The sequence below is a fragment of the Suillus subaureus genome (genome assembly GCF_016647635.1).
Source record: "Suillus subaureus strain MN1 chromosome Unknown BJ212scaffold_5, whole genome shotgun sequence".
In the NCBI taxonomy this organism is placed as follows: domain Eukaryota; kingdom Fungi; phylum Basidiomycota; class Agaricomycetes; order Boletales; family Suillaceae; genus Suillus; species Suillus subaureus.
Genome location: NW_024538561.1, coordinates 872,592 through 900,514, shown reverse-complemented (window position 1 = coordinate 900,514; position 27,923 = coordinate 872,592). Strand labels below are relative to the sequence as shown.

At 48.1% G+C, this 27,923-nt stretch overlaps 10 protein-coding genes across 10 annotated transcripts; 5 read left to right on the top strand and 5 right to left on the bottom strand.

The window, feature by feature from the left end:
* Positions 1–2,547: 2,547 nt before the first annotated feature.
* On the top strand, positions 2,548–2,979 carry BJ212DRAFT_1329769 (uncharacterized protein). The gene is made up of 2 exons (XM_041334704.1): positions 2,548–2,603; positions 2,656–2,979. The coding sequence occupies exon 2, from the start codon at positions 2,683–2,685 to the stop codon at positions 2,920–2,922; it is 240 nt and encodes a 79-aa protein (XP_041197083.1). The 5' UTR covers positions 2,548–2,603; positions 2,656–2,682; the 3' UTR covers positions 2,923–2,979.
* Positions 2,980–6,545: 3,566 nt separating this feature from the next.
* BJ212DRAFT_1329758 (translation protein) lies at positions 6,546–7,687 on the bottom strand. The gene is made up of 3 exons (XM_041334703.1): positions 7,505–7,687; positions 6,982–7,452; positions 6,546–6,953 (listed from the first exon to the last, which is right to left on the bottom strand). The coding sequence occupies exons 1-3, from the start codon at positions 7,602–7,604 to the stop codon at positions 6,643–6,645; spliced, it is 882 nt and encodes a 293-aa protein (XP_041197082.1). The 5' UTR covers positions 7,605–7,687; the 3' UTR covers positions 6,546–6,642.
* Positions 7,688–8,383: 696 nt separating this feature from the next.
* BJ212DRAFT_820863 (WD40-repeat-containing domain protein) lies at positions 8,384–10,143 on the top strand. Its single transcript, XM_041344143.1, has 5 exons — positions 8,384–8,639; positions 8,692–8,760; positions 8,819–9,840; positions 9,896–9,995; positions 10,054–10,143. The coding sequence occupies exons 3-4, from the start codon at positions 8,825–8,827 to the stop codon at positions 9,900–9,902; spliced, it is 1,023 nt and encodes a 340-aa protein (XP_041197081.1). The 5' UTR covers positions 8,384–8,639; positions 8,692–8,760; positions 8,819–8,824; the 3' UTR covers positions 9,903–9,995; positions 10,054–10,143.
* A 1,608-nt stretch (positions 10,144–11,751) lies between these two features.
* On the top strand, positions 11,752–12,644 carry BJ212DRAFT_820677 (uncharacterized protein). The gene is made up of 4 exons (XM_041344141.1): positions 11,752–11,847; positions 11,903–12,261; positions 12,329–12,443; positions 12,506–12,644. Exons 2-4 carry the CDS (start codon positions 11,912–11,914, stop codon positions 12,515–12,517), a joined length of 477 nt encoding a protein of 158 aa, XP_041197080.1. The 5' UTR covers positions 11,752–11,847; positions 11,903–11,911; the 3' UTR covers positions 12,518–12,644.
* On the bottom strand, positions 12,456–12,903 carry BJ212DRAFT_820736 (uncharacterized protein). Its single transcript, XM_041344142.1, has 2 exons — positions 12,874–12,903; positions 12,456–12,820 (listed from the first exon to the last, which is right to left on the bottom strand). Exon 2 carries the CDS (start codon positions 12,766–12,768, stop codon positions 12,514–12,516), a length of 255 nt encoding a protein of 84 aa, XP_041197079.1. The 5' UTR covers positions 12,769–12,820; positions 12,874–12,903; the 3' UTR covers positions 12,456–12,513.
* A 717-nt stretch (positions 12,904–13,620) lies between these two features.
* BJ212DRAFT_1329703 (uncharacterized protein) lies at positions 13,621–14,067 on the bottom strand. The gene is made up of 3 exons (XM_041334702.1): positions 13,915–14,067; positions 13,722–13,833; positions 13,621–13,660 (listed from the first exon to the last, which is right to left on the bottom strand). The coding sequence occupies exons 1-2, from the start codon at positions 14,038–14,040 to the stop codon at positions 13,798–13,800; spliced, it is 162 nt and encodes a 53-aa protein (XP_041197078.1). The 5' UTR covers positions 14,041–14,067; the 3' UTR covers positions 13,621–13,660; positions 13,722–13,797.
* Positions 14,068–17,865: 3,798 nt separating this feature from the next.
* Positions 17,866–19,666, bottom strand: BJ212DRAFT_1456337 (translation initiation factor eIF2 gamma subunit; the record flags this gene model as incomplete). Its single annotated transcript, XM_041338869.1, has 7 exons — positions 19,469–19,666; positions 19,398–19,413; positions 19,217–19,344; positions 18,783–19,158; positions 18,260–18,730; positions 17,953–18,210; positions 17,866–17,909 (listed from the first exon to the last, which is right to left on the bottom strand). The coding sequence occupies exons 1-7, from the start codon at positions 19,610–19,612 to the stop codon at positions 17,866–17,868; spliced, it is 1,437 nt and encodes a 478-aa protein (XP_041197077.1). The 5' UTR covers positions 19,613–19,666.
* Positions 19,667–19,760: 94 nt separating this feature from the next.
* BJ212DRAFT_1477089 (Alpha/Beta hydrolase protein) lies at positions 19,761–21,829 on the top strand (the record flags this gene model as incomplete). Its single annotated transcript, XM_041339489.1, has 5 exons — positions 19,761–20,055; positions 20,106–20,357; positions 20,412–20,538; positions 20,589–20,799; positions 20,858–21,829. 5 exons carry the CDS (start codon positions 19,761–19,763, stop codon positions 21,827–21,829), a joined length of 1,857 nt encoding a protein of 618 aa, XP_041197076.1.
* Positions 21,830–22,158: 329 nt separating this feature from the next.
* On the bottom strand, positions 22,159–24,841 carry BJ212DRAFT_1263924 (uncharacterized protein; the record flags this gene model as incomplete). Its single annotated transcript, XM_041330384.1, has 2 exons — positions 22,159–24,655; positions 24,705–24,841. The coding sequence occupies 2 exons, from the start codon at positions 24,839–24,841 to the stop codon at positions 22,159–22,161; spliced, it is 2,634 nt and encodes an 877-aa protein (XP_041197075.1).
* Positions 24,842–26,258: 1,417 nt separating this feature from the next.
* On the top strand, positions 26,259–27,801 carry BJ212DRAFT_1263839 (quinone oxidoreductase putative; the record flags this gene model as incomplete). Its single annotated transcript, XM_041330376.1, has 9 exons — positions 26,259–26,369; positions 26,439–26,612; positions 26,678–26,783; positions 26,847–26,961; positions 27,064–27,302; positions 27,358–27,469; positions 27,533–27,602; positions 27,660–27,718; positions 27,774–27,801. 9 exons carry the CDS (start codon positions 26,259–26,261, stop codon positions 27,799–27,801), a joined length of 1,014 nt encoding a protein of 337 aa, XP_041197074.1.
* Positions 27,802–27,923: the final 122 nt, after the last annotated feature.

Here is a 27,923-nt window from a genome sequence, read left to right as displayed (position 1 = left end):
TTGGTCCACTGTGCCTGGTAGAAAAAGATAATTATAGTAAGCGCAAGTACATAAGAGGGTTATAACATGATAGATGCTGTACAGTCGGTCAGTCGTGCGAGGTGTGCACTCATCTTATCTTCTTCGTGCATCTATCATCGTCTATTCCTGCTGTCTTGTCGCCTGATTAGTGTGAATGCATAAGTCTATATTTCAGGAACAAATGGGTGCGGTGCGGCTACACGTGTTCGAAGTAGATGTCTATGGGCTTGATTATGTGCGCATGAGAGAAAAAATAGGAACTTATTCAATGTATATGCGATACATCTAGGCATGTTGGTACACGGGGGTATTTTCGAGAGTCTGTTTGAGTATGTGAAAGCAATGCATGTTTATATGAGACAGTGAGTAAGGGAAATAGAGGTTGCCAGATGAAACCCAGGGTAAAAATAGAGAGTTTGTACATATGGTGAAATATTTTTGTGGTGTTTGAGGTTATACAGTGGCTCAAAAAACTGTCCGCATGTTTTGACATTTTTCACTATCTATGATATTGTGTGAGAAGGAACAAATGGCTCAAAGACATGCTTATAGCACATTGTAGTATGGCTTCAGGGCTTTCATTTGAGCCCTACACCGTGGGAATCGGTGGAGATATGGTGGAGATACAAGGCTCACAAAATCATGACTCATGCGGACAGTTTTTTGAGCACATATTAAAACTATATAAATCATCATTTATGACACCATAACAATCATGCCACCATTAAATAAATTATAAAGTGGTGTCATTGTGTCATTTTAAAACCATATCTAACTATACAAACCAAAAATTTCCATATGTCATGGTTATATTCACCATGAAAGCCACCCCCCCTGCTCAAAGGGATAATATCCTCTCTCTTTCCTATTCTGGCCTCTCTGCTTGTCAAATTTCCTCTAGAACTGGAGTATGCAAGTCCACTGTGGCCAAGTTCATCAAAGAAAGTCACACAGACAAGGAAAACTTCTGTGAAGGGTGTCCATCCAAGCTCACCTCTACTGATAGGAGGGCTATTATTCAACATATCACTACAGGAAAGGCTGATAATGCTGTCCAGGTCACCTATTACATCAATTCCACCATCACATTCCCTGTCTCTTCACACACTGTGAGAAACATTCTCAAGACAGCTCATCTTAGGTCAGTAACAAGGAAGAAAAGGCTTTCCTCTCTATCACACGTAAACAGAGATGACTAACCTTTGCCTTAGCCCATCAGAATTGGATTACATGGACTGGAAGCATGTTATATGATCATATAAGACCACAATAAATAGGATTGGGTCAGATGGCAAGGTATATATGTGAAAAAAGAAGGGTGCTAGTCCTCTCTGCATATGTGTGATAGAGAGGAAAGCCTTTTCTTCCTTGTTACTGACCTGAGATGAGCTGTCTTGAGAATGTTTCTCACAGTGTGTGAAGAGACAGGGAATGTGATCAGTTTTTTGAGCCACTGTATATATGGCCAGGAAATTCCAAACATGAGTATATGTGGCTGGGGAAATCCCATCATGACATATCATCACTTGAGCAGATATACTCATGATCCTCATACCACCCTACCATGATCCCAATAACACCTTCAGATGGTTCTCATACCGAGCCATCATGATCCCTATACTACCCTCTGATGGTTCTCATACCACCCTATGGTACCCTCCAATTGCTACACCTACAGAATCATCACTTGGGGATCACACCATTCAGATATTGATCAACCAATGCCTGGTCTCAGCTACTCACCCATGCCTACAGAATCATCACTTGGGGATCACACCATTCAAATATTGATCAACCAATGCCTGGTCTCAGCTACTCACCCATGCCTACAGAATCATCACTTGGGGATTGCACTGTTCAAATATTGATCAACCAATGCCTGGTCTCAGCTACTCGCCCACACCTACAGAATCATCACTTGGGGATCACACTATTCAGACCATCATGATCCCTATACTCCCCTCCGATGGTCTCCAATAACATCTTCAGATGGTTCTCATACCACCCTATACTACCCTCTGATGGTCCCTGTACCACCCTCCTATGATCCCTATACCACACCTTCATGACCCCTATACCCCCTAATGATCCCAGCTATACCCCCCCAATATGGTAAAAAAATCAGCCCAAAAGACTCCTGAGACCACTCACATTACAGGGAAAGCCCATGGGAATGTTCACAAAATTATGTCCCAGGTGGGCTGGGAAAGCATTGGCTTTGTCCCATAGGACTTATCCCATACCTACAGTACAATGGGAAAAACCAGAGGAATCACACCTCTTAAGTTAATACATGTATACAGGACTATCAACCTAATAGGTATACTTTTGGGGGTGACTGAAGTGCGGCGCACGACATCATACTCACGTGCGTCGCTCATCTGCCATCTACATAGTGCTGTTTTTCCTGAGCTCGATGTTCTCAGTCTTCTGCGCGACTCGACCCCCGCGATACGCCCTCACGATCCCGCATTTTTCACTGGGTTCGAAACCTTTTCTCTGACAGACCGAGTGATGCAGAGATCGAGCTACACGCACGTGGCTCAGTAGTCGTCGATGTTCCGTCTGCTAAGGGCAAACGTGTATGTCATTTCGTTCTTCTCAGATACTTGAATACTAACTCATATCACCTAGAGGAACGCGTCAGCACGAGAAAAACGGATGGTAAAAATTCCATTAAAGCCCAAGAACTCTGATGCAAGCACCTCCCGCCCTCCCAACAGCAACGCCACACAATCCAGTGGCACGGGTCATCTTCAGTCATCTTCGCAACCACAGGCTGCCATCTCAACGCCATCCGCCAGACCTCCTGCTGTCGTTAACACAACTCCGAACACCAGTTCTCATGTCATGGCCAAATACGCTGGGCGCTGGACTCGTTTTTGGGTCTCTATGTGTTAAACCTCCTCTGAGTATACCGACGGTCATCATTAATCTACCCGGTTTGTTTTCTCGTCCTTTACAAGGATCTCCTTTGCCCTTTGAAATGCTATGACGTTCATTTCATCCACACAACATTGTTTCTTATAGTAGATACCTGCACATCGACTCGTTGTCAACTGACATGCTCCGTTGTACCGCGCAGATGGCATTCACTTTTAGATTTCCAGATGAGTCCTTCGCCTTTGAATCACATTGCGAGATACTTGGAAGCATTGGGAGGTGCTTGATCACCTTTCACGACGTTATTGAAGTATACACGATCCAAAAGCAAAAACAGAGATGGGAAGGTGATTTCTAATCAGTACGGTGTCATTCTTAATATCGACAATGTAGTTAAATGAAGACGCAAGGTCCACCATGTTCAAGACGGAAAGAAATAATTCAGCCTAGAGAATGCTCATTAATAATATTGCTGATCTGCCGACCACCCACACACTGTAGAGATTCGGTAATCGAACAGTGTAAAGTTGTTTTTGAGGCTGCAAAGTTTGCGGTGGAGACAGAAGCCCTGTGGACATAAATTAAGTTCGAGACAACGTCCACATATACTTGCGGTTTTGAACCTTCGCTGTTAGAGCAGTCAAAGGTTGTCTGACTGGCGATCACGAGTCTTAAACTATAACGCCAGATTCGCGCGTGGTGACTTTGTGCCGAGGCTTCTGAACAAAGACAAAACGTGAGTTGGCATCAGTGAGATTTGGGAACGTTCCAGTGGTTTCCCGAGTACTTGTATACAGAAATACGTGTTTTATGCACCATATGCAAGCATTGATGAGATGGTGACACCTTCGGGTGGTAGTTGGGTCACGGGTAGGGTGAAGCAGTTTAAGATGTTGTTAACGAGGATAGTGGAGTGAACATGTATTGGGAAAGGTTGTAGCGGGACATATAGAGGGCTTTCGGTCAGAACTGTGACTAATGGGATGCGACTTGTGATCAGAAATGAGTCTTGGGCGCTTCAGCTGCACAGGATATGCTGTAAGCTGTGAAGTGAACACGAACACATGTAAAACGTACCAGCTCAACCTTCCAGTGCTCTTTTGACCTAAATACCTTTTGTGTCTTGCCTCAATTCATCGGGAGCAGCTGAGGATCATATTGTTGTAAGTGATGATTTTGAACCTTGTTGTATGAAAGCTGAGACCGAGCTGTGCCCAATAGTTGATTATGTCTTCACTAGCGCAGAAGGCATCAGTGATCACACCCCGCCAGAAATTGGAGGGACACACTAATTCGGTCTACAGTGCTATACACATGCCAGGCGGAAAACGGATGATGACTTGTTCAGATGACGGCTCGCTGCGGGTATGGAACATGAAAAGTGGCAAACAGATAGGAGATGACTGGCGAGACGGAGAAAGTCAAGTGTGGACCATAGCGTTGTCTCCGGATGGGAAGAAAGTGGTTAGTGGGGGTGAAGATGGTGGAGTGAGGTTGTGGGACATCGACACAGGCAAAGTCATCGCAAAATGGATGGGGCATACAAAGGACTGTAGGTCTGTCTGCTGGAGTCGAGACGGTCGGCGAGTCTTGAGCGGATCTCACGATGGGACTGCAAGGGAGTGGGATGTAGAGAGCGGAAAGACCATCCTTGGTCCAATCGAGATAGGGGATGACTTGCTGAAGGCAGCCGTCTACTCGCCAGACACGACCATGTTTGCAACTGGCGGAGGTGAATCGGCTGGCAGAGATGACAAGTACCCAGTGGCAGTCAAAATCTGGAATGCGAAGACCGGCGAGCTTGTCGCTACCCTTGAAGGACATAAAGGTTGGGTGTGGTGCCTAGGCTTGGACCCCAGATGGAAAAACCCTCATCTCCGGGTCAACCGATCACTTGGTTAGAAAATGGAGTGCAACAACTTGGAAACAAATCGCAGTGCTGGAAGGGCACACCAATGAAGTCTATGGCGTTGCAATATCTCCGAATGGCCGCATCCTCGCAAGCGCATCAGCGGACGACACAGCGCGATTATGGAACCTCGACAACAACCAGTCCATCAGTTCGCCCCTCCGCATGCAAATACTGTGATTTCTGTGTCGTTTTCCGCAGACGGAATGCTACTAGCCACTGGCTGCTGTGACAACAATGCATACACGTGGGATGTTTCTGCAATAGTCAAAGAGGCTGACCTCGACGAACTTCTGTTGGACCAGCATGACAAGTCTCTATTCGCTGTATGTGACACTTTTATCACAGATCTCATTGCATTCAAACATTTCTAGGCTGATGCTACACGACGTCCAGTCCGTCAGCCAATCAAGGTCTCCAATCGGGTACCCCAAGGATTTTTCGATGGCACACCATATGGTGCTCACGTACGTTGCTCATCTACATTGTACTGTTTTTCCTGACCTCGATATTCTCAGTCTTCTACGCGACTCGATCCCGTGATACGCCATCACGACCTCGCATTTTTCACTGGGTTCGAAACCTTTTCTCTGCCCGACCCAGTAGTGCAGAGACCGAGCTGCATGAGCCTCCCTCAGCAGTCGTCGACGTTCCACATTGCCAGGCCAAACGTGTATGTTATCTTCTCCTTCTCGAATGTTCAAAACCCCATCTCATGTCACATAGAGGAACGCGTCAGCAAGAGAAACACGAAGGCCAATTCCATTGAAACCCAAGAAGCCTGCTGCAAGCACCTCACGTCCTCCAAATAGCAACACCATACAATCCAGCAGCGCAGCTCAGCCTCAGTCATCTCTGCAACCACAGGCTGTCGTCTCGACATCATCCGCCACATCTCCGGATCCCGCTGTCACTAGCACAACTCCAACCACCAATCCTCATATCATCATCAAACACGCTGGGCGCTGGACTCGTTTTTGGGTCTCTATATGCTGTGCCTCCTCTGAGTATAACGACGGTCACCATAAATCTACATAATTCATTTTCTCGTCTTTTACAAAGATCTCCAGCTTCGTCCTTTGAAATGTTATGGCGTTGATCTCATCTATACAACATTGTTTCTTATAATAGATACCCGCACATTAAACCATTGTCGACTGATGTGCTCCATTGTACCGCGTAAATGGCATTCCCTGTCAGGTTTAAACGATCTTCAGATAAGTCCTTGAAATCGGATTTCAAGGTGCTTGATCACCTTCTTTCACAACGTCGTTGAAGTATATACGATTCCAAAAGCAAAAACAGAGACGGGAAGGTCGTTTCTAATTAGTACGGAGTGTCATTCTTATGCAGTGAAATGAAGACACGGGGTCCGTCATGTTCAAGACAGAAAATAATTCAATCTAGAGAATGCTCATTGCTGACCAGTCGACCATTTGCGCACTGTAGAGTTTCAGTGATCGAACAGTATAAGCTGTTCTTTGAGGCTGCAAAGTTTGCGGTAGAAACGGCAGCCCCGTGGGCATGAATGGAGCTCGGGACAACGCAAGCATATACTTGCGGCTTAAAAGCTGCGATATCAGAACAGTCAAAGGTTGACCAGCATGTAACCGGCGTCAAAGTCTACAAATTAAGTCATAAGGGAGAGTGACCATCATGAGTCTTCCCAATAAAGATGCACAGTGCAATCAAAACAATGCATTTGCGTGCTGTAAAAATGATACAGATGTAGATTGGCTCCGGTCACATTAAGTGTAAGAATGTGGGTAGCGAATCAGTCCAACTCTAACACCGTTCCGCGCTGTACACTTCCCCAACCTGACGGCAAGTCAGCAAATGAGTCTACTGAGTCGACGAAAACACTTGCCTGCAAGTCGCCAATGCTTCTCGATACGTCTCGAAAGCACGACCTTCTCTCCAACCTCGGTGCATGCCGGTGAAGTCAACTGAATTTTCGCGAGATCCCCTTTCACGCTCAATACCCGTCTACCAGTCGATGTTGAACCAATGTTAATAAGGAGGAGCTCGTTCTTAGCGAGTTTCGAGACTTTGGTTTGTTTCTTGTCCTCTGTCCGAACACCCAGCAAACGGCGCAAGAGGAATAGACTGATTTCAAGCTCTGAATTCTCGTTAGGTCCCGCTAGCATGGCGGAAGCGAGTATGCTTACAGGTGTAGACCTTCGGCAGCTTCCCGACCGCACCCAACACTTGACCAACAAGACGATCCGCTCTGTATAGCGTAGGATCGATCTTAATCACAACACCAATCAACCCTCCCGGAACTGCAAATTGCAAGTGATTGTTCCCCGCCTGCAGAAACACGATCTTGCTGAAAATCGGTTCGCAGCGGTTCCAGCCTTGAGTGTCTTTCGTCACAGTTCCCGGACGAATCTCGACTTCTTGCCCTAGCCTTAGAACTTCTGTGAGGATAGAACCACCGGCAACACCCCCTTTGAGCTCATCGACCTCGGCACCAGGTTTGTTGACATCGAATGAACAAATAACGATGAGACGGAGATCGGAAGTAAAGTCGCGGACTGGGATAGGTATACGCTTTACAATGTATTCGTTGACAGCGTCGATGTTATACTTGAGCTGCGCAGATATCGGAACTATGGGAGACGACTCGGCTACTGTGCCTGTTGTGAGAATTAGTACATCATTGAATAGTCCGTGCCACCGAGTACCCACCCTTTACGAATGCAGCGATTGATTTTTGGTGCTCAAGAGCCTGGGCTTCCTTGATCAAGTCGACCTTGTTCTGTAAAATAATGATGTTTTCCAGCTTCATGATTTCAACCGCGGCTAGGTGCTCTAATGTCTGCAGCTGAGGGCATGTTTCATTTCCTGCGATTAGAAGAAGAGCAGCATCCATGACTGCAGCACCGTTAAGCATGGTAGCCATCAGGATGTCGTGACCGGGACAGTCCACGAAGGAAACATGGCGAATGAGTTTCATCCGGTGACCACATCCTGGCCGTTGGCAGTGAGTATGATCTTCTTTGTTCGAGCGGTACGATCGATAGCAACCAGAGTGAGGGCATGCCTCGCTCTCGCATTTGTAGATCTATGATGGTGGGTCTCGAGATTAACAATGTATCAGATGCGGATCAGAAGGAACATACTTTTGCATTTGCATAACCCCGCTGGATCGTGATGTCACGAACAAGCTCACTTTTGAATTGTACATGACGCCTGATATGGCCTTCACAACTGTTGATTTTCCATGTGCGACATGATCAATCGTTCCCGCAGAGACAAATCAACAGCTAACTGATATGCACTCGCAGAACTCTGCATATCCAAGTTGATTGTGATCGCAGTCGATAAGTTGCTTCAGATAAAGGAAAGCTGCACGCGCACTGTTTTGATATTACTTCAGGCGGCAGTGGCGCCAGCTTCGAAATATCTATGTCAATATTTGGGACATCCTCCAGCTGCTCGTCCTCTTCTTCAGAATCTGATTCTTCCTGGCATTTTGTGTGATCAAGGCAGGAAGTCGGCACCGTCCCGGATCTGAATCATGTACTGAAAATGTCGAGATTTCTAGAGAAAGATAGAATGATCAGTGATCGGGACTTCCATGTACCGAGGCACAGATATATATCTTGCGCGCCAAATGGGTATCGAACATCGGTGAGATGACGAGCCGAGGAGTAGTTGGGTAGGGACAGGGAGTTTTGTTGACATGTTGACAAGAATAGCGGAGTGAAGCTGTGTCAGACAAGGTTGTAGCGTGACATATGGATGGTGTACAGTAAGGTTGTTGGAACTGACAGAGTGCGATTCCAAGGCTTGGGCGCTTCAGCTGCACAGCATATATGGTGTAAGTGAACACGAGGATAACACGTGTAAAACGTAATATGTCAAACTTCCAGTGTACTTTTGACTTAGCGCTCATTGTCACTTGTATCAACACGTCGAGACCTGCCGAGGAATATAATATTGTAAGTGATGATTTTGGACTTTGTTGGATGAAAGCTGAGATGGAGTTGCGCCTAGTAGTTGATCATGTCTTCACCCACTACCGTTGGAAGGGAGAAAACATCAGAGATAACACCCAGCCAGAAATTTGAGGGACACACCGATGAAGTCCTTGGTGCCATACATCTGCCAGGCGGACAACGGATGATGACTTGTTCAAGGGACAGCTCGCTGCGTGTTTGGAACTTGAAAAGCGGGAAACAGATAGGAGATGACTGGCGGGACGGAGAAAGGGAAGTGTATACCATAGCGTTGTCTCCAGACGGGACGAAAGTGGCTAGCGGGAGTGAGGACGGCAGAATGAGGCTGTGGGATATCGACACAGGTAAAGTTATCCCGAAATGGACGGGGCATACAGAGGGAGTGTGGTCTGTCTGCTGGAGTCGAGATGGTCAACGAGTCTTGAGCGGATCTAACGATGGGACTGCAAAACAATGGGACATAGAGAGCGGAAAGACGATCCTTGCACCAATCAAGACAGGAGACGAACTTGTGCAGGCAGTCATCTACTCGCCAGACATGACCATGTTCGCAACCGGTGCAGTCGATCGCGGAGAGCTCGCACACGAAACTCAGTATGATAAGTCCCCAATCAAAATCTGGGACACCAAGACTGGCGAGCTTGTCGCTGCTCTCAAAGGACACACAAATGGGGTGGTGTGCCTGGCCTGGACCCCAGATGGAGAAAGGCTTGTCTCCGGGTCCTACGATTACTCGATTAGGACATGGGATACAACAACTTGGAAACAAATCGCAGTGCTGGAAGGACACACCCGCTTTGTCCATGGCATTGCAATATCTCCAAATGGCCGCATCCTCGCAAGCGCGTCCTGGGACAAGACAGCGCGATTATGGAACCTCGACAACAACCAGCCCATCAGTTCGCCCCTTCACCATGCAAGCAATGTGTTTTCTGTGTCGTTTTCGGCAGATGGAAAGCTACTAGCCACTGGCTGCTGTGACAACAATGCATTCACGTGGGATGTTTCTACGATAGTAACAGAAGCTGGCCTCGACGAACTTCTCTTGGACCAGCGCGACAAGTCGGTACTTGCTGTACGCGACACTTTCATCACAGATCTCATTGCATTCAAGCAGTTTCTAGGCTGGTGCTACACGACGTCCAGTCCGTCAGCCAATCAAGGTCTACAATCGGGTACCCCAAGGATTTTTTGACGGCACATCACATCGTGCTCACGTACGTCGCTCATCTCTCATCTACATTGTACTGTTTTTCCTGACCTCCATATTCTCAGTCTTCTGCGCGACTCGATCCCAGCGATACGCTATCACGACCCCGTATTTTTCACTGGATTCGAAACCTTTTCTCTTCCCGACCTAGTAGTGTGGAGATCGAGCTGCACGAGCGTCCCTCAGCGGTTGTCGATGTTCCGTATGCCAAGGGCAAGCGTGTATGTCTCCTTCTCAAATGTTCAAAACCCCATCTCATATTACGTAGAGGAACGCGTCAGCAAGAGAAAAACGGAGGTCAATTCCATCGAAACCCAAGAAACCTGCTGCAAGCACCTCACCTCCCAATAGCAATGCCACACAACAATTCAGTGGTGCGGCTCAGGCCCAAACATCCTCGCAAGCGCAGGCCACTGTATTCACACCTTCTGCCGCACTTCCCGTCGCTACCACAACTTCGCAAACCAATCCTCGTGCAACGATAGAAAACGCTGGATGCTGGACTCGATTCTGGCTGTTTTTTTGTTGCACCTCTCCCGAGTATACTCATGATCACCATTAATATATCGCGCCTGGTTTCTTGAGATGTAGATTGGCTCCGGTCACAATCAAGTGCAAGAATGTGGTACTGAATCAGTCCAACTCCAACATCGTTCCACGCTGTACACTTACCAAGCCTGATGGGACCCAGGTCAGCGAATGAGTCTACTGAGTTGGCAGAAATACTTGCCTACAAGGCGCCAATACTTCTCGATATGTCTCGAAAGTGCGACCTTCACTCCAACCTTACTAGTACATGCGGGCAAAGTTGTGATTTTGAGCAAGCCAAGGCATCTGGTACGAGGCTAACACAGAATATAGCCTAACACCGTTCTTTGGTCATTGAAAATCAGCCGTACCTGAACATCTTTTTCTCAAAGTCAGACACAAAGTCTCGAAACGCATAGACAATTGAGTAGGAGCTTGTTCTTGGCGAATTTCGGGATCTTTGTTTGCTTCTTGTCCTCTGTGCGAAACCCCAACAAATGATGAAGAAGGAACGCAATGGTTTCAAGTTCTATATTCCCTTTACAGCACGCTAGCATGACGAAACCGATGATGGTTATCGGTATGGAGCTTCGAGAGCTTTCCGACCGCACCCAACACTTGACCAACAAGATGATCCGCTCTGCATAGCGTAGGATCAATCTTGGTACAAACCGGAACTGCAAACTACAAGTGATGGCTGCAGAGATGCGATCTTGCTGAAAATCGGCTTGGAGCGGTTTCGGCCTTGAGTGTCTTTCGTCACATATTCCCGGACGAATCTCGATTTCTTATCCTCCATCTGCTTATCCTCTTCTTGACAGTCTGGTTCTTCGTGGTGCTTGTTCAGAGTCTCCTCATCTGATATCAAGGCAGGAGGTCGGTGCTTTCAGCTGTGACTCCCAAATCTGAATCATGGAATCAAAATACCGAGGTTTATGGAGAAAGGTGGAACTATCAGTGATTGGGATTTCCGTGTACCGAGACACAGAATATATCTTACATGTCAAATGGGTATCGAGCCATCGGTGAGATCACGGATATTGGGGTGGTTGGGTAGTTTCGTTGAAATATGAACAAGGATAGCAAAGTGAAGCTGTACCGGACAAGGTGGTAGCATGACTGTGCGGTGAGGTTGAAGAAAGGTAATTGTCGTGTGATTGGAACTGATAGAATACGGTTTGGGCGCTTCAGCGTGTATGCTGTAAGCCAGAATGAACTAGTAGATACACTAGGATAGTTAGTCACATGTAAACGTATCACGACAAATTTCAACCTAAACATCTTTTATGTCTTGGTGCCAATACGACAAAGCAGCTGAGGAACATATCAATGTAAGTGATGATTTGGGACTTTGTTGGATGAAAACTGAAACGGAGCTGCGTTTAGTAGTTGATTATGTCTTCACCGGCGCAGGAGATATCGATAATAACGCCCCACCAAAAATTTGAAGGACACACCGATGTTGTCTGCGATGTCATACATTTGCCAGGCAGACAGCGGATAATGACGTGTTCAGAGGACGGCTCGCTGCGGGTATGGAACTTGAAGACCGGCAAACAGATAGGAGACGAGTGGAGGGATGGAGAAAGTCAAGTGTGGACCATAGCGTTGTCTCCGGATGGCCAGAAAGTGATCGGCGGGAGTAACTGCGAGAATCGTTCAGTGCAACAGAGCAGAAAGACAAGCATGACGCTCGAACAGCATTGCGTCGCCGACTGTCTCCATCTGAAGCCTCTCGTGGAAAGGTATGGAAATGGATCACGAGTTAGAACCGCGCAGTCCGAAGACAAAATTTTCACTGACAAAGGACAGATACGAGAATCTTCATCCAACGGATCCGACGAGTGGCAGTGTATGTGTACCGAGTGTTATATATTGTGATAGTCTCGAGTCTCGAGCTCGTGTGCTATGTAGGTTGGGAAATTCAGTAGGTGATCTTGACATTCGGGCATGGCAAGGAAAACACTGATACCAAAGTGTTTTGCGCAGCCTTGTTTTTAAGTCACAGCAGGGTTGGTTCCAAAGATTTGGACACATATTGGGGAAAAGAGTACAGCAGCGGGATGCGTGTATTCAAGACATTGCCAAAGCTCGATACACAACCTTGAAAAATGGATGTCTTTTACTCTCCCCGGTATTGGCCTTCTCGGATTCCAAATGATATCCCATGTCAAAGCTGCCACCTGCAGGCACAGAAAGCAAAGCAGTGGACATTTGACCTTTTGTAAGATGCAAAGAGCATCTCTCGGCATCCATGGTGATGGATGTAGAGGCACATACTCCAAGATCGCATCAATTTTTTTTCTTCATTGTCGTCATGGCAAGGCGATTGTCCAAGCAAGACACCAAAAGCCCACCAATTCACGGCGCGACCGCGCCGTTGCGAGTAGAATCTGCATCGACGTCAGTCCGGTCTCACAGGAGGGTGATGCAGTCGATACCTCAGGAGCCATAAAATCGTTCCAGAGAATGTGCTAGTAGTTAAAGTTTACCAGATCCTCTTCGCACAGTCTATAATCAGCAACCTCGACACGCCCACCCTTGGCACTAGGCTTGTTAGCATCAAATGAGACGGGGATTGGAAGTGAAGTCACGGACTGAGATAGATATATATTTGACATGTATTCGTTGACGGTGGGTGTTGTATTTCAGCTGCGCAGATATCGGAACGATGGGTAACGACAGGGCTACCGTGCCTAGGACGAGGATGAGTAAAAATATTGTTTCAAGCCATCGGGGTCCGGGGACCACCCTTGTTGTGATCTAACTAAAAGACCAACTTCAGCAGGTCCCGGGTATCGCATCCTCCGACCGAAGGCATCGTTGTCTCCAGGCCACTGGACATCTGTGCTCTCAGTCATCCGGACTGCGGAAGCTACGACACTTTCATTTACTACTCTGGAAGCAATATTGCAATCCATCGCACCAAAGCTATACCGCCAGATTCGCACGCAGCGATGTTGCGCCAAGCTTTCGGTTTCTGAAGACATACCAGCGATTGACAAATTTATAGTTGTTTTCTATGTACTGAGACCCAGAATGATACATGTTACGCGCCGAACGAGGATCAAGCATCCGTTGTGGAATGAATATTGGGGCTGTTGAGTGCGACTCGTGATCAAAAACGAAGCTTGAGTGCTTCAGCTGGACAGCCTATGCTTAGAAGCTACGAAGTGAACATGAGAATAGCACATGTAACACATACCAGCTCAAACTTCCGGTGCACCAACCTCAACGCTCATTGTGTCCTGGTGTCAAGACCTGCCAACAGTCGTAAGTGATCATTGCAGAATTTGTGCATGAAAGCTGAAACAAAGCTGCACCCAGTAGTTAATTATGTCTTCACCAGCGCAGGGTTCATCGACGATAATTCCCCAACAGAAATATGAAGGACATACCGATACGGTCTGACACTTGCCTACAAGCCGCCAATGCTTCTCGATACGTCTCAAAAGCGCGACCTTCTCTCCAACCTCAGTACATGCAGGTGAAGTCAACTGAATCTTCGCGAGATTCCCTTTCATGCTCACCAATGTTGATAAGCAGGAGTTCGTTCTTGGCGAGTTTCGAAACTTGTGTTTGTTTTTTGTCCTTTGTGCGAACACCCGGCAAACGGCGCAGGAAGAGCAAACTGATTTCAAGTTCTAGAATCTCTTTAGAACGCACTAGCATGAAGACAACGATGATGCTTACCGGTGTAGACCTTCGGGAGCTTCCCGACCGCATCCAGCACTTGACCAAAAAGACGATCCGCTCAGCACAGCGATTAATCTTGGTCCCAACATCGATTAGACCTCCCAGAACAGAAAACTGCTAGTGATTACTCTCGGTATGCAGAGAGACGACCTTGCTGAAAATGGGCTTGAAACTGTCCCAGCCTTGAGTGTCCACAATTCGCAGACGGATCTCAACTTCCTGTCCTAGCTGTAGGGCGTCAGTGAGCATAGACCACCTGCGACCTCAACACCAGGTCTGAAACGGACGACGATAAGACGAGGATCTGGAGTGATTACAACATATTCCTTGACGGCATCGATGTTATATTTCAGATACGTAGAAATCGAAAGGCTGGGTGACGAATGCCTGTTAATGATGATGAGTAAAACATTGGACGTTCCTCACCCTTATTGTAATCCAACTTCGGCAGCTCCCAGGTATCGCATCCTCCCACTGAGCAGACATTAACCTTCAGCCAAGTGGACTGTTTAGAAGCTACGACGCCTTCTGGGGGCGGTCATCTCCTTAGCTGTCTTGCTGCTCTGGAGGGGCGATTGTAGTCCGGTGACAAAACTATAACGCCAGATTCGCGCGTGGTGACTTTGTGCCGAGGCTTCTGAACAAAGACGAATCGGCGGGTTGTATCAGTTAAATTTGGGAAAGTTCTGGTGATTCCCCGTGTACCGATATACAGAAATACGTGTCTTATGCACTGTATGCAAGCATCAATGAGACGACGGCATCTTCGGGTGGCAGTTGGGAGGGTGAAGCAGTTTCAGACGGTGTTAACGAGTATGGCCGAGTGAAGTTGTATTGAGCAAGGTCATAGCGGGAAACATAGAGGGCTTTCAGTCAGAACTGTGACTAATGGAATGCGACTCGTGATCAGAAATGAGGCTTGGGCGCTTCAGCTGCACAGGATATACTGTAAGCTGTGAAGTGAACACGAGGACAACACATGTAAAACGCACCAGCTCAACCTTCCAGTGCTCTTTTGACCTAAACACCTTTTGTGTCTTGCCTCGATTCATCGGGAGCAGCTGAGGACCATATTGTTGTAAGTGATGATTTTGAACCTTGTTGTATGAAAGCTGAGACCGAGCTGTGCCCAATAGTTGATTATGTCTTCACTAGCGCAGGAGGCATCAGTGATCACACCCCGCCAGAAATTGGAGGGACACACTAATTCGGTCTACAGTGCCATACATCTGCCAGGTGGACAACGGATAATGACTTGTTCAAATGACGGCTCGCTGCGGGTATGGAACATGAAAAGTGGCAAACAGATAGGAGATGAGTGGCGGGACGGAGACAATTCAGTGTGGACCATAGCGTTGTCTCTGGATGGGAGGAAAGTGGTTAGCGGGGGTGAAGATGGTGGAGTGAGGTTGTGGGACATCGACACAGGCAAAGTCATCGCGAAATGGGTGGGGCATACAAAGGGAGTAATGTCTGTCTGCTGGAGTCGAGATGGTCAGCGAGTCTTGAGCGGATCTGACGATGGGACTGCAAGGGAGTGGGATGTGGAGAGCGGAAAGACCATCCTTGGTCCAATCGAGACTGGGGATGAAAGTGTGAAGGCAGCCGTCTACTCGCCAGACACGACCATGTTTGCGACTGGCGGAGGCAAACAGCCTTGGAATAGCAGAAATGACAAGTGCCCAATCAAAATCTGGAATGCGAAGACCGGCGAGCTTGTCGCTACCCTTGAAGGACATAAAGGTTGGGTGTGGTGCCTGGCTTGGACGCCAGATGGAAAAACACTTATCTCCGGATCAAACGATCACTCGGTTAGAAAATGGAGTACAACAACTTGGAAACAAATCGCGGTGCTGGAAGGGCACAATTTGAAGTCTATGGCGTTGCAATATCTCCGAATGGCTGCATCCTCGCAAGCGCATCAGCGGACACAACAGCACGATTATGGAACCTCGACAACAACCAGTCCATCAGTTCGCCCCTCCAACATGCAAGTACTGTGCATTCTGTGTCGTTTTCGGCAGATGGAAAGCTACTAGCCACTGGCTGTGGTGACAACAATGCATACACGTGGGATGTTTCTGCAATCGTAAAAGAGGCTGGCCTCGACGAACTTCTGTTGGACCAGCATGACAAGTCTCTACTCGCTGTGCGTGACACTTTTATCACAGATCTCATTGCATTCAAACATTTTCTAGGCTGATGCTACACGACGTCCAGTCCGTCAGCCAATCAAGGTCTCCAATCGGGTTCCCCAAGGGTTCTTCGATGGCACACCACATAGTGCTCACGTACGTCGCTCATCTCTCATCTACATTGTACTGTTTTTCCTGACCTCTATGTTCTTAGTCTTCTGCGCGACTCAACTCCCGCGATACGCCACCACGACCCCACATATTTCACTGGGTTCGAAACCTTTTCTCTGCCCGACCCAGTCGTGCGGAGATCGAGCTGCACGAGCGCCCCTCAGCAATCGTCGATGTTCCGTATGCCAAGGGCAAGCGCGTATGTGATCTTCTCTTTTTCCGATGTTCAAACCTCATCATACACCACACAGAGGAACGCGTCAGCACGAGAAAAACGGATGGTAATAATTCCATTGAAACCCAAGAACCCTGCTGCATGCACCTCACGCCCTCCAAATAGCGACGCCACACCACAACCCAGTGGTGCTGCTCAAGCCAAAACATCTTTGCAAACACAGGCTGCCGTCTCGACATCATCCACCACATCTCCGGATCCCGCTGTTACTAACGGATCAAGCACCAATCCTCATATTATAATCAAACACGCTGGGCGCTGGACTCGTTTTTGGGTCTCCATGTGTTGTGCCTCCTCTGAGTATGACGACGGTCATCATTAATGATTTCCCTGTCTTTTAAAAGATCACCTTTGTCCTTTGACACGCTATAACATTCGTCTCGTTCATACAACGATGTTTTTTATAATAGATACCCGCACATTGAACCATTGTCGACTGATGTGCTCCATTGTACCGCGCAAATGGTATTCCCTTTCAGGTTTAAATGATCTTCGGATAAGTTCTTGAAATCGCATTACGAGGTACTTGGGAACATCGGGAGGTGCTTGATCACGTTCTTTCACAGCGTCATTGAAGTAAATATTATTCCAAAAGCAAAAACAGAGACGGGAAGGTTGTTTCTAATTAGTACGGAGTGTCATTCTTATGCAGTAGATACGGGGTCCGTCATGTTCAAGACATAAGGAATAATTCAGCCCATTGACCGGTCGACCATCCACGCAATGTAGAGTTTCAGTAATCGGACAGCGTAGGCTGCACTTTGAGATTGCAAAGTTTGTGGTTGAGACAGCAACCCTGTGGTAAAAATGAAGTTCGAGTCTGAGACAACACACGCACATACTTGCGGCTTCAGAGCTTCCCTGTTAGAACAGTCAAAGGTCGTCTGATTAGCCAAGACCGCATAGTTGACGTTGAAGATTGAATATGCATGTAGGCGGCGTCAAAGTCTACAAATCAAGTTGTAAGAGATCCTGATAATGGAGAGCGACCATCACGAGTCTCCACAACAAAGATGCACAGTGCAATCGAAATAATGCATTTGCGTGCTGTAAAAATGATACAGATGTAGATTGGCTCCGGTCACATTAAGTGCAAGAATGTGGGTAGCGAATCAGTCCAACTCTAACACCGTTCCGCGCTGTACACTTCCCCAACCTGACGGCAAGTCAGCAAATGGGTTTACTGAGTCTACAGAAACACTTGCCTACAAGTCGCCAATGCTTCTCGATACGTCTCGAAAGCGCGACCTTCTCTCCAACCTCAGTGCATGCCGGTGAAGTCAACTGAATCTTCGCGAGATCCCCTTTCACGCTCAATACGCGCCCACCAGTCGATGTTGAACCAATGTTAATCAGAAGGAGCTCGTTCTTAGCGAGTTTCGAGACTTTGGTTTGTTTCTTGTCCTCTGTCCGAACACCCAGCAAACGGCGCAAGAGGAATAAACTGATTTCAAGCTCTGAATTCTCATTAGAACCCACTAGCTTGGCGAAAACGAGGATGCTTACCAGTGTAGACTTTCGGGAGCTTCCCGACCGCACCCAGCACTTGACCAACAAGACGATCCGCTCTACATAGTGTAGGATCAATCTTGGTTCCAACACCGATCAACCCTCCCGGAACTGCAAATTGCAAGTGATTGTTCTCCGCGTGTAGAGACACGATCTTGCTGAAAATCGGTTTGCAGCGGTTGCGGCCCTGAGTGTCTTTCGTCACAATTCCCGGACGAATCTCGACTTCTTGCCCTAGCCTTAGAACTCCTGTGAGGATAGAACCACCGGCAACACCGCCTTTGAGCTCGTCGACCTCAGCACCAGGTTTGTTGACATCGAAGGAACGGATAACGATGAGACGAGGATCGGAGGTAAAGTCGCGGACTGGGATGGGTATACGCTTTACAATGTATTCGTTGACAGCGTCGATGTTGTATTTCAGCTGCGCAGATATCGGAACTATGGGAGACGACTCGGCCACCGTGCCTGTTGTGAGAATTAGTACATCATTGAATAGTCCATGTCACCAAGTACCAACCCTTGACGAATGCAGCGATTGATTTTTGATGTTCAAGAGCCTGGGCTTCCTTGATCAAGTCGACCTTGTTCTGTAAAATAATGATGTTTTCCAGCTTCATGATTTCAACCGCTGCCAAGTGCTCCGATGTCTGCGGCTGAGGACACGTCTCATTTCCTGCGATTAGAAGAAGGGCAGCGTCCATGACTGCGGCACCGTTAAGCATGGTAGCCATCAGAATGTCGTGACCGGGACAGTCCACGAAGGAAACATGACGAATGAGTTTCATCCGGTGACCACATCCTGGTCGTTCGCAAGGAGGATTATCTTCCTTGTCTGAGCGGTACGATCGATAGCAGCCTGGGCGGGGGCATGCCTCGTTCTCGCATTTGTAGATCTATGGTGGTGGGTCTCGAGATTAACAATGGATCAGATGCGAATCAGAAGGAACATACTTTTGCATTTGCATAACCTAGCTTAATCGTGATGTTACGAACGAGTTCGTTTTTGAATCGTACAGTCATGACGCCTGATATGGCCTTCACAACTGTTGATTTTCCGTGTGCGACATGACCGATCGTTCCTGTAGAGACCAATCAATGGCTAACTTATATGTACTCGCAGAACTCTGCGTACCCAAGTTTATTGTAGCCTGAAAGGATCGTGGTCGATGAGATGCCTCAGATAAAGGAAAGCTGCTTGCGCACCTGTTTTGATATTACTTCAGGCGAAAGTGGCGTCAGCTTTGAGATATCTATATCAATCTTTGGGACATCTTCCAGCTGTTCCTCCTCTTCTTCTTCAGAGTCTGATTCTTCGTGATGTTTCTGTGGAGTTTCTTCGTCTGACATTTTGTGTGATCAAGGCAGGAGGTCAGCGCTTTTCAGCTGTGACTCGAAAATGTCCCAAATCTGAATAATGGATCAGACCACCCTAATCAAGCAACTCATTTGATTGCTCCGACTCAGTCACGTTCATGCATGTTTCTCCAACGAAATCATGAACAACGTCCACTTCCCAGTTCAAGTCGTAGCCTTATTTCGGCGCCTCGTCAATGTCATGGCTACCTTTTCACTATCTGGCCAGTACCTCGTATCGAAGGTCAGGGTCGAAGATACCTCCAGTAACACACCTGAAGTTCCCACCACTCCCAATGACTTTTGGTGGAACCCGCTGTCACCGAATAAATGGGACTGGCTTCGTGTAGGGTTATTTGTAAATAGTGTTCTGGAGCAACCAACCAAACCCCTGACTTCAACGCTCCCTCATCGGACCTTGGAAGGCAAGTCACCTCGTTTGACGTTCACCAGTGTTCACCAGACTCATGTAGTCGTCCATAAACAGGCCGATGCTTCTTTAAAGACGATACCAAATCATGGCCGCCAAATCTATCTCCTTCTGATTCCAAAGTCCCATCTGAGCCTCATACCACTGCTCTTGACACATTCACTCTCAATTCCAAATTGCCGCAGGGGAAATTACCACCTCAAGAACCATCCGAGGGTGATTCCACTGATACCATCCATCGTTTACTGCGAAATCCAGCGCTGTATGACCCTATCAGAGCCCCTAGGTTTCCGATTGTCCTCTGCCACGGTTAGCTCATCTTAATCTGCTTAATTAGAGTGAACCACACACGTTGATATATAGGGCTATACGGGTTTGACGTGCGAGGTCCTGCTGCATTTCCCAGTCTCCGAATGCACTATTGGGCCAACGTTCTCAACATCCTCAAAAAGAAGGTCGGAGCAGATGTTATTGTCACAGCGGTACCCGGGTACGGTCATTAAATTTATTATCAGACCATTTCTGATTTTTTCTACTTAGGACGGGTTCCATAGCGTCGAGGGCAGAAAACCTTGATCGATTACTCCAGGAGAAGGCCAGAGGGCGAGGTGTCAATTTCATGGCTCATTCCATGGGAGGTCTCGATTGCCGCCATCTCATTACACACGTGCAGCCAAGTGAATATACCCCATTATCGCTGACAACAATCAGTACTCCCCATAGAGGAAGCCCCTTTATGGACTGGTGTGCGGTAAGTTCCCAAAATTTTGTTCTCGCTTTGCAGTGCATTCACTTCACCTGACGCTAAGACAAATATCGGCCTCGGCAGACGACCCCAGGAAGAAATGTTCAAGAAAACGACCGAGATTCAAGAGCAGTCTATGTCAGAAAAAGAGACAACCACTGAGAAGCGCGAGACTTCATTCTCCTTGTCACTGGCTTCATTGCCGTCTTCTTTCACAACGCTCTTGTTGTCCATCCTGGACTCGCCAGCATATGCCAACTTGACATCGTCCTACCTTAACAACGTATTCAATCCTGCCACCCCCAATGATCCACGTGTTAAGTACTTCAGCGTCACTGGACGTACTGCCGACATGAGCATCTGGCACCCGCTTTGTCTCCCAAAGATGGTGCTTGATGAGTTGGAACGAGAAGAAAAGGAACGCCTCAGACGCCAACACACCGACTCGGGGGATATACACGCGCCTCTGACATGGGAGCAGGACGACCAGTGGGGAAATGACGGCCTCGTGACCGTGCAGAGTGCAAGGTGGGGCGAATTTCTCGGGACAATGGAGGGTTGCGATCACTGGGAGATCAGAGGTGCACGGGGGCTGGAATTCAATGTCGACTTGTCGTCTGTGCCCTTGACGAGCATAGCGGGTCGCGTCGGTGCAGATGGGTGGGCATTTGGCGACTGGTCGAAGTTTATTCGGGCGTGGAAGAAGCAAGAGAAAGGGTCGTCTGGTGGGTATGAGTTCGCTGGTGCTGGTGGATCTTCGATGTCGTCATCGGACCCGAGAGTCTCTCGAGGGGCTAGGGAGGAGATGCACAAGGAGGGCGAGAGTGACCCTGTTGTGAAAGCGTCAACGGATAAGCTCTCCGCTGTGTTTGATTGGATCATCGATCAGGTCCCATCGACGAACAAGTCTCCCCCTGGAGACACTTCACAGAAGCAGAAGGTCAAGAAGTCTGTCAAGCATGAGCTAGCCTCTAAATTGGATCTGGAGAGATTCTATGTGGCATTATCTCGAAAGTTGTATGACGAGGGGTTGTAAATCTATATTAAATGCAGTCCATTTTATTCTATTGGGGATACAACTCTGTCACTGGCGCACACAAGTCGACCTAGTTACTAGCTGTAGTTAGCGTAGGCAAGTAGAAATATTTCGTCTGTGCTGAAACATAGTGACATTCCGATCACCTAACGTGCGGAAATTTCATTGCTATTCTACGTTAAAGGCATGTGCATGAAAGACGAAACAAAACAATAAAAAGATCAATCAACGACAGTGAGCGACAACGACAAAGACATCATGGTGCGCAGAAGGACGAACGAAGACAGCAAGGTGGTAAGGGTGCAAGAAAATAAACAAGCGTGATGATCTTACAAGACACTGGTCAAGCCAGCATCATTTCTAATCAAACCCGTCTTTGCCTCCACCTCCAGGAAGTACTCGAGTGCTCTCTTGGCCTTCCTCTCCATCTCCTCTGCGTTCTTGACTTCTTTGCCTCTTTCTTCCATCGCGGCTCTGAAGCGCTCCTTGAGGTCCCAAGACGCCAGGCGCAAAACCTTGCGTGTCTCCCTACTGACACGGCCAGCATGGGCATTAACGAAGAGTTCGTCCTCGGTTGCGTTCTCGTCAACGGCAACTAGGGATGTCCGAATACGGCGACCGATGGTACGTGGAATGGTGTTGGGTAGCTCAAGGATAAAGTAGGCAGTTGCACCGATAACGAAAGCGCCCAGAACAGGAGCTGCCCATTTCCTTGCAGTCTCGTTTCCGAACAGCTCAGAAATGCGTACGATACCATCTACAATGCCTCGGGCACCGAACGTCTGACCGCCAACCATTGTGAGCGCACTGACGCCAACGGAGACCACGCTAAGCGCAGTGGTAGGACTGGCCACATCCTCTGCTTCCTTCTTATCATCAGCAAAGTGAGGCCAGAGCCGATGGAAGTCAAAGATGTCGAGAGCAGACGTGTCGAGCATGTCCGGGCGCTGGGAGAGGCCAATGCCAAGGTTGTGGACCCCTCCAGCCACGACGGCGGTGGCTGTTACAGAGGAACGGCGACGGAGTCCCTTCTTGCCTGAACGCAATGAGAACATGGCCTCGGGCATGAATACCCTCCGCGACTTCTCGACTCCTTCAGGAAGATTGACGTCGCCAAGCTCCCCGATCTTCTTCACCCCTGCAGAAGTAATGACGCGCGCTTCATCCTCAGCCAACTTCACAGCCGCATCCAAACTCGCCAGCAGAGCCTTCTTCACATCCCTGGCATAATCCCAAATGCGAAGGAATCCAGGGAAAGCTGGCAGAGAAATGGTAGCATGATCAACCCCAGACAGGCCTTGCCCGACGCGCTCGATGGCAGAGGAAAGGATGGCCTTTGTTCTGGCACTCGTCTTCTCTGCCCCCGATTCCTCTATAGACTCCAGATTTTCTTCCAATAGTTCCTGGCTCCCCTTCATCTTCTCAAGGACTGGCTTGACACGAGTTAAATCATCTTCAGCACGGTCAAGATCAGATTGGGCGACGATGGCATTTGCGCCAACCAAAAGATCAACATCAGATAGGAGGTTGGAGAGGTAGGTCATGACAGGCTGGAGCTTTGACTTGGATCGTTTGACGAGAACGAACGAACGAAGCGAGGACTCCAGGTCGTCGAATGCTGGATTGGCTGTGTACGGTCGAAGAGCAGCGGCAGAATCAACGAAGTGGACAAGGTCTTCAGCGTCCTCGTACGTCCTAGGGCTCAGCTGCTTGATTTGCTCCAGCACCAACCTCTTGCATTTCTCCTTATTTTTGATCTGCTCGAACTTGTTCACGACAATGAAAAGGTATGCCTTCTCATTGCTAGCGTTCGATAGGAATTCCTTGGAGGACAAAGTGAAGTGATTTTCGGCGGAAACGACAAAGACAACGACGTCAATCTCCTCCTGGCGAGTGAAGAGAGCCGTTGTCTTCAAACTGTCGCGGTTAAGACCGGGTGCATCAATCAGGGATATGTCAACGACCCCATTATTGAGCAATGATTCCGATGGTGCCCGGCTGTCGGAAAGGTACATTTTCAAGACTGGCTGAACACCCTCATTGTCTGAGACAATCGTCTCCAATTCAGTAAGCGAAGCGCGAGTGAAGGTCGATTCGTCCGAGATGCTATACGCCGCACCCTCCTCGATAATATGAACTTCCTCCTTGCCATTATTCTCGGCAGCATCGTGCACTTCGCAAAAGGCGGTTGTGCAAGGCTGCTGGTCAATTGGCATCACCTCACGCCTAAGAAGGGCATTGACAAAAGTGGACTTTCCAGAATTAAGGTCGCCGGTGACAAGAACCTTTGATGAAGTGTCCTCCACACGAAGGCGGAGCTTATCCATATGATTGACGGAAGCACCGATACGTTCGTCCAATAAACTGGCAATAGAACCCTTTTCGAGGTGTGATACGAGAGCGGCAGGGGATGTGGTGGAGCCGTGGGGACCGAGCTTGAGGTCCAGGCGAAGGATATTAAAGTCACCATCCTTGGACGACAACATCAACCTCTCCCCCTCGCATGTATCCCTTTCGCCCTGATTCATGTCTTCATCTGCAGGCTTGACATCAGTGCCTTCCGGGGCGTCAGAAATTGGTGCCAGTGTGACAGCCCGGCTCAGGCCCTCTCGCACAGGAGTATAAAGAACTTCCGTTTGGTTGTTTGGATCATCTGCGAACGAAAGCGAACGGCGAAGAGAGCGACGGGGCTTTGTCCTTGACAGCGATGAAGGCTCCGCGGAGGGTTGCTCGTGTAAAGTGGGGTACCTTACCACCCACTCCTCCTTGTTGAACCGACGCAGTTCCCCAAGAATAGACTTGGAGGAATCAAGGGCCTGGATCAAACTACCTAACGCATTAGAAAATAAAACGTGAGGAAAGATTCCAAACAAACCGATCCTTTTGTTCAATGTAGGCTTCTTGGACATCCTCCACCTTTAAATGCTTCTCACCGCCATGATTTGAAATCAAAGGCTCCTTCGCCAGCGACGAAGATGATCGAGCTGGGGCGGGAAAGTAAGACTGCGCCATTGCAATAAAGGGTCTTTGCGCTTCCAAACTACTTGTAACGTCGAGCACAAGCGAAACAGTGAGCTGTGAGTAAGTTCGACGCCGGTCGTCAATGTCAATGATGATGTATGTTTGGCCAGCCGCTCCGCTTACTCAGCCGCTTCCGCCCGAGCACTACCATAGCGGTTTTCCCCGACTCATAGCAGTACTTATTTATACTGGCAAGTGCCAAGAACTGCTGCCTTGGCTACTATTATAGGCTCTAGTGGCTTTACAACATCTATTACTTATCGAGGACGGCGACTTCGATGCTATGCAACAGCGAGCTTGGTAGGTACCACCCAATACGGATAGACGACAATTCAACGGTGTCTTGGCAAGTTGGGACGGTATTATTTTGTTCCACAACTTTGGTCCAACGAAACTCAATACTCGCCTTAGGGAATTTGCATCTGCAATCCTTAATACATGGATGATAACTTGTGCCAATTTATTCGCTGGTGCTTTACTCGTGGTCTTGTTTGAACCTCGAACTCAAGGTCAGGAATTTGAATTTACCCGCGTTGCAATCAACCATGAGGCAGTAGCAGCTTGAGTCATGCGCGATGCATTCGCAATGCTGACTTATCCCACTAGCTTTATTATCCTCCGGTGTTCTACTCTTGCGCTGACGCGTAGTCTTACCACTCTCTCGGTACGAACGATAGGGTCGAACTGAATGAGGTTGATCATGCCAAAAGCTGGCCACTCTCGACTCATTTCCGCATACTCAGGCGTCGTGTGTGGTCAGCGCATTGACATGAGAACTTGTTAATGAACGTCTAAAAGTGGTTGTCGGCAGAACAGTGAGCCTTCTATCAGATGAGTATCTCCTTCCACGTTGGAATGATGACCCATGCCTTGTGGTTGTCCTGCGGAATACTATTCTTATCTCCTGTGCATCGCACGGTCCACCTTGTGATCCCCCCAGTGGTGAGCATTTATAGGACAGTTCAGCTGATAGTCCTGCACGGTGGAAAAGAACTTGAGAACAGGGAAGGACGGCGACTGCGATCTGGTTTCGTATCCGACTCTCGCGATTTCACGGTGCTCGCCATCGATCAGGCAATCATATCCACCATTTGAATTCACTTTCGATCATACTACCGACTAAACATCGTTGCTTCGAGAGCGGTGACCTTTGAACAACTTCTGAAGTCAGACTTCCCTGCGATATCTACGGGCCATTCTTTCCGGAGACAGCTGGGTTGTCGCTGGATTTTCGTGGAATACAAAACCTCTTATAATTAGCTATTCCAATTTGAAATGTATATTCTGGTGGGGAGCCGATGTTTACAGATAGGATCCATTTGTTCAAATTCAAACATCCACGCGCATCACGCATCATAGACACAGAACAACGATCGTCCGAACAACGACACTCCGTGCTAGTGTAGTGATGTCCAAAATGCGCGCTGTTTTAATTAAAGACGGTCAGGGTCCCATCGAGAACCTCTACATTGGGGAGACAGATAAGCCAGTCCCAACCAGGGGAGAGGTTTTGGTAAAGGTCCGTGCCTTTCTTCATATTATGGATCTACGCAAATTGATCTAGTCCGGTATGGAATATTCGTGGTAGATTGTCGCATTCGGCATTAATCGCATGGACCATCATCAGCGTCAGGGTGGCTACCCTGTACCCCAAGGCGCTTCCTTTATTCTTGGTGTGGAATTCTCTGGACGTGTGACTGAACTCGGGGAAGGAGCAACAAGATGGGCTGTTGGGGATGAAGTATTCGGTCTTGTGGGCGGCGTTAGTCGATTGCCCAAGCTAAAGTGTATGTTCTTGACTGACTAAAATTGTCACGGGTACCTCAGGGAGCTTATGCGGAGTTCGTAAACTGTGACGAAGGACTCTTGTTGAAGAAGCCCGGTCACTTATCTTGGGTAGAGGCAGCCAGTATACCAGAATGCTATATTACAGGTGAGTACGGCAGATCAGCCAAGCGGTCGTCTTCGGTTCTGACTACTCTGGGGTCATTCTTAGCCTATCAAGCTCTTGTGAAGTACGGGGAAGTCAAGAAGGGCGATCATGTACTCGTTCATGCAGGCGCTTCTGGTGTAGGCATTGCGGCTATCCAAATAGCGAGAGAATCAGGAGCGTGAGTGTTCCGGTATTCAGTATCCCGGCCCCCACTGCCTTCGATGCTGTTCTGCCTTGTTCTGCACGTTCTTACTGAATACGTATCACCTCGTGTTCACAGGGCAACCGTTACTGCAACGGCGTCTACCACAGAAAAACTTAATTGGCTGCGGTCTATTCCTAACGGGGCCACGCATACCGTCAATTACAGAACTGAAGACTTTGCCGCGGAGGTGAAGAAAACGACCAACGGTAAAGGTGTCGATGTTGTCATAGATTTCGTTGGACAAAGTCATTGGGCCAAGAATGTGGAATCCCTCGCCATTGATGGTAGGATGACGATGTTGGCTACTTTGAGTGGTGGGCATTTGTTATGTCTTGAATTCCAAAAACTCGTGACTAAATGGTTGGCTAGGGAGCGAGGTCCCCGCAGTCAACCTTGGCCCGATCCTTTACAAGCGTCTTCGCATTCAAGGTTCTACGTTGCGTTCCCGTAGTCTACAATATCAGACCGAGCTCATCGCAAGGTATCATCATAATATTTGCCTGATGTGATTCCCTTTCAGACTAACTTATCTTATAAGCTCAAGTTTCCGTGATATGATTGATAAGGTAACTGGCGCCAACGGAGGTGGCCCGATGCGGACCTACATTCACAAAGTGAGTACATTCTTCTGCTCTTCTCATCCCGTCGGAGACGGACACACAACTCCACAGGTGTATCCTTGGACAGAGATTCAAAGTGCTCATCATGAGATGGTTGACAATAAGAATAGGTGAGCACTCTGTCTCCATCGGAAGATCTAACGGTGGCCGAGACTTCATTGTTAGCGGGAAGATAATTGTCGAAGTTCAGTAGATTGAACCCGAACAGCATCAACATGTTCCAAGAATCTGCCAACTGTTCGCTTAATTCGAGCGCTTATTTGTATGGGTAAATTTTTGCACGGCATCAAGGCAGGCAGTGCGATATGGAATCAA

Bases quoted from the DNA above. Each gene is read 5' to 3' on its own strand.
- BJ212DRAFT_1329769 (XM_041334704.1), top strand. From the start codon at position 2,683: ATGGTAAAAATTCCATTAAAGCCCAAGAACTCTGATGCAAGCACCTCC.
- BJ212DRAFT_1329758 (XM_041334703.1), bottom strand. From the start codon at position 7,604: ATGAAGCTGGAAAACATCATTATTTTACAGAACAAGGTCGACTTGATC. The intron at 7,453-7,504 runs GTGGGTACTCGG...TTCTCACAACAG, and splicing joins AATCGCTGCATTCGTAAAGG to GCACAGTAGCCGAGTCGTCT. The intron at 6,954-6,981 runs GTAAGCATACTC...CCGCCATGCTAG, and splicing joins GCTGCCGAAGGTCTACACCT to CGGGACCTAACGAGAATTCA.
- BJ212DRAFT_820863 (XM_041344143.1), top strand. From the start codon at position 8,825: ATGTCTTCACCCACTACCGTTGGAAGGGAGAAAACATCAGAGATAACA.
- BJ212DRAFT_820677 (XM_041344141.1), top strand. From the start codon at position 11,912: ATGTCTTCACCGGCGCAGGAGATATCGATAATAACGCCCCACCAAAAA. The intron at 12,262-12,328 runs GTATGGAAATGG...GACAAAGGACAG, and splicing joins CTGAAGCCTCTCGTGGAAAG to ATACGAGAATCTTCATCCAA.
- BJ212DRAFT_820736 (XM_041344142.1), bottom strand. From the start codon at position 12,768: ATGCCGAGAGATGCTCTTTGCATCTTACAAAAGGTCAAATGTCCACTG.
- BJ212DRAFT_1329703 (XM_041334702.1), bottom strand. From the start codon at position 14,040: ATGAAAGGGAATCTCGCGAAGATTCAGTTGACTTCACCTGCATGTACT. The intron at 13,834-13,914 runs GTATGTCCTTCA...TACTGGGTGCAG, and splicing joins GCAAGTGTCAGACCGTATCG to CTTTGTTTCAGCTTTCATGC.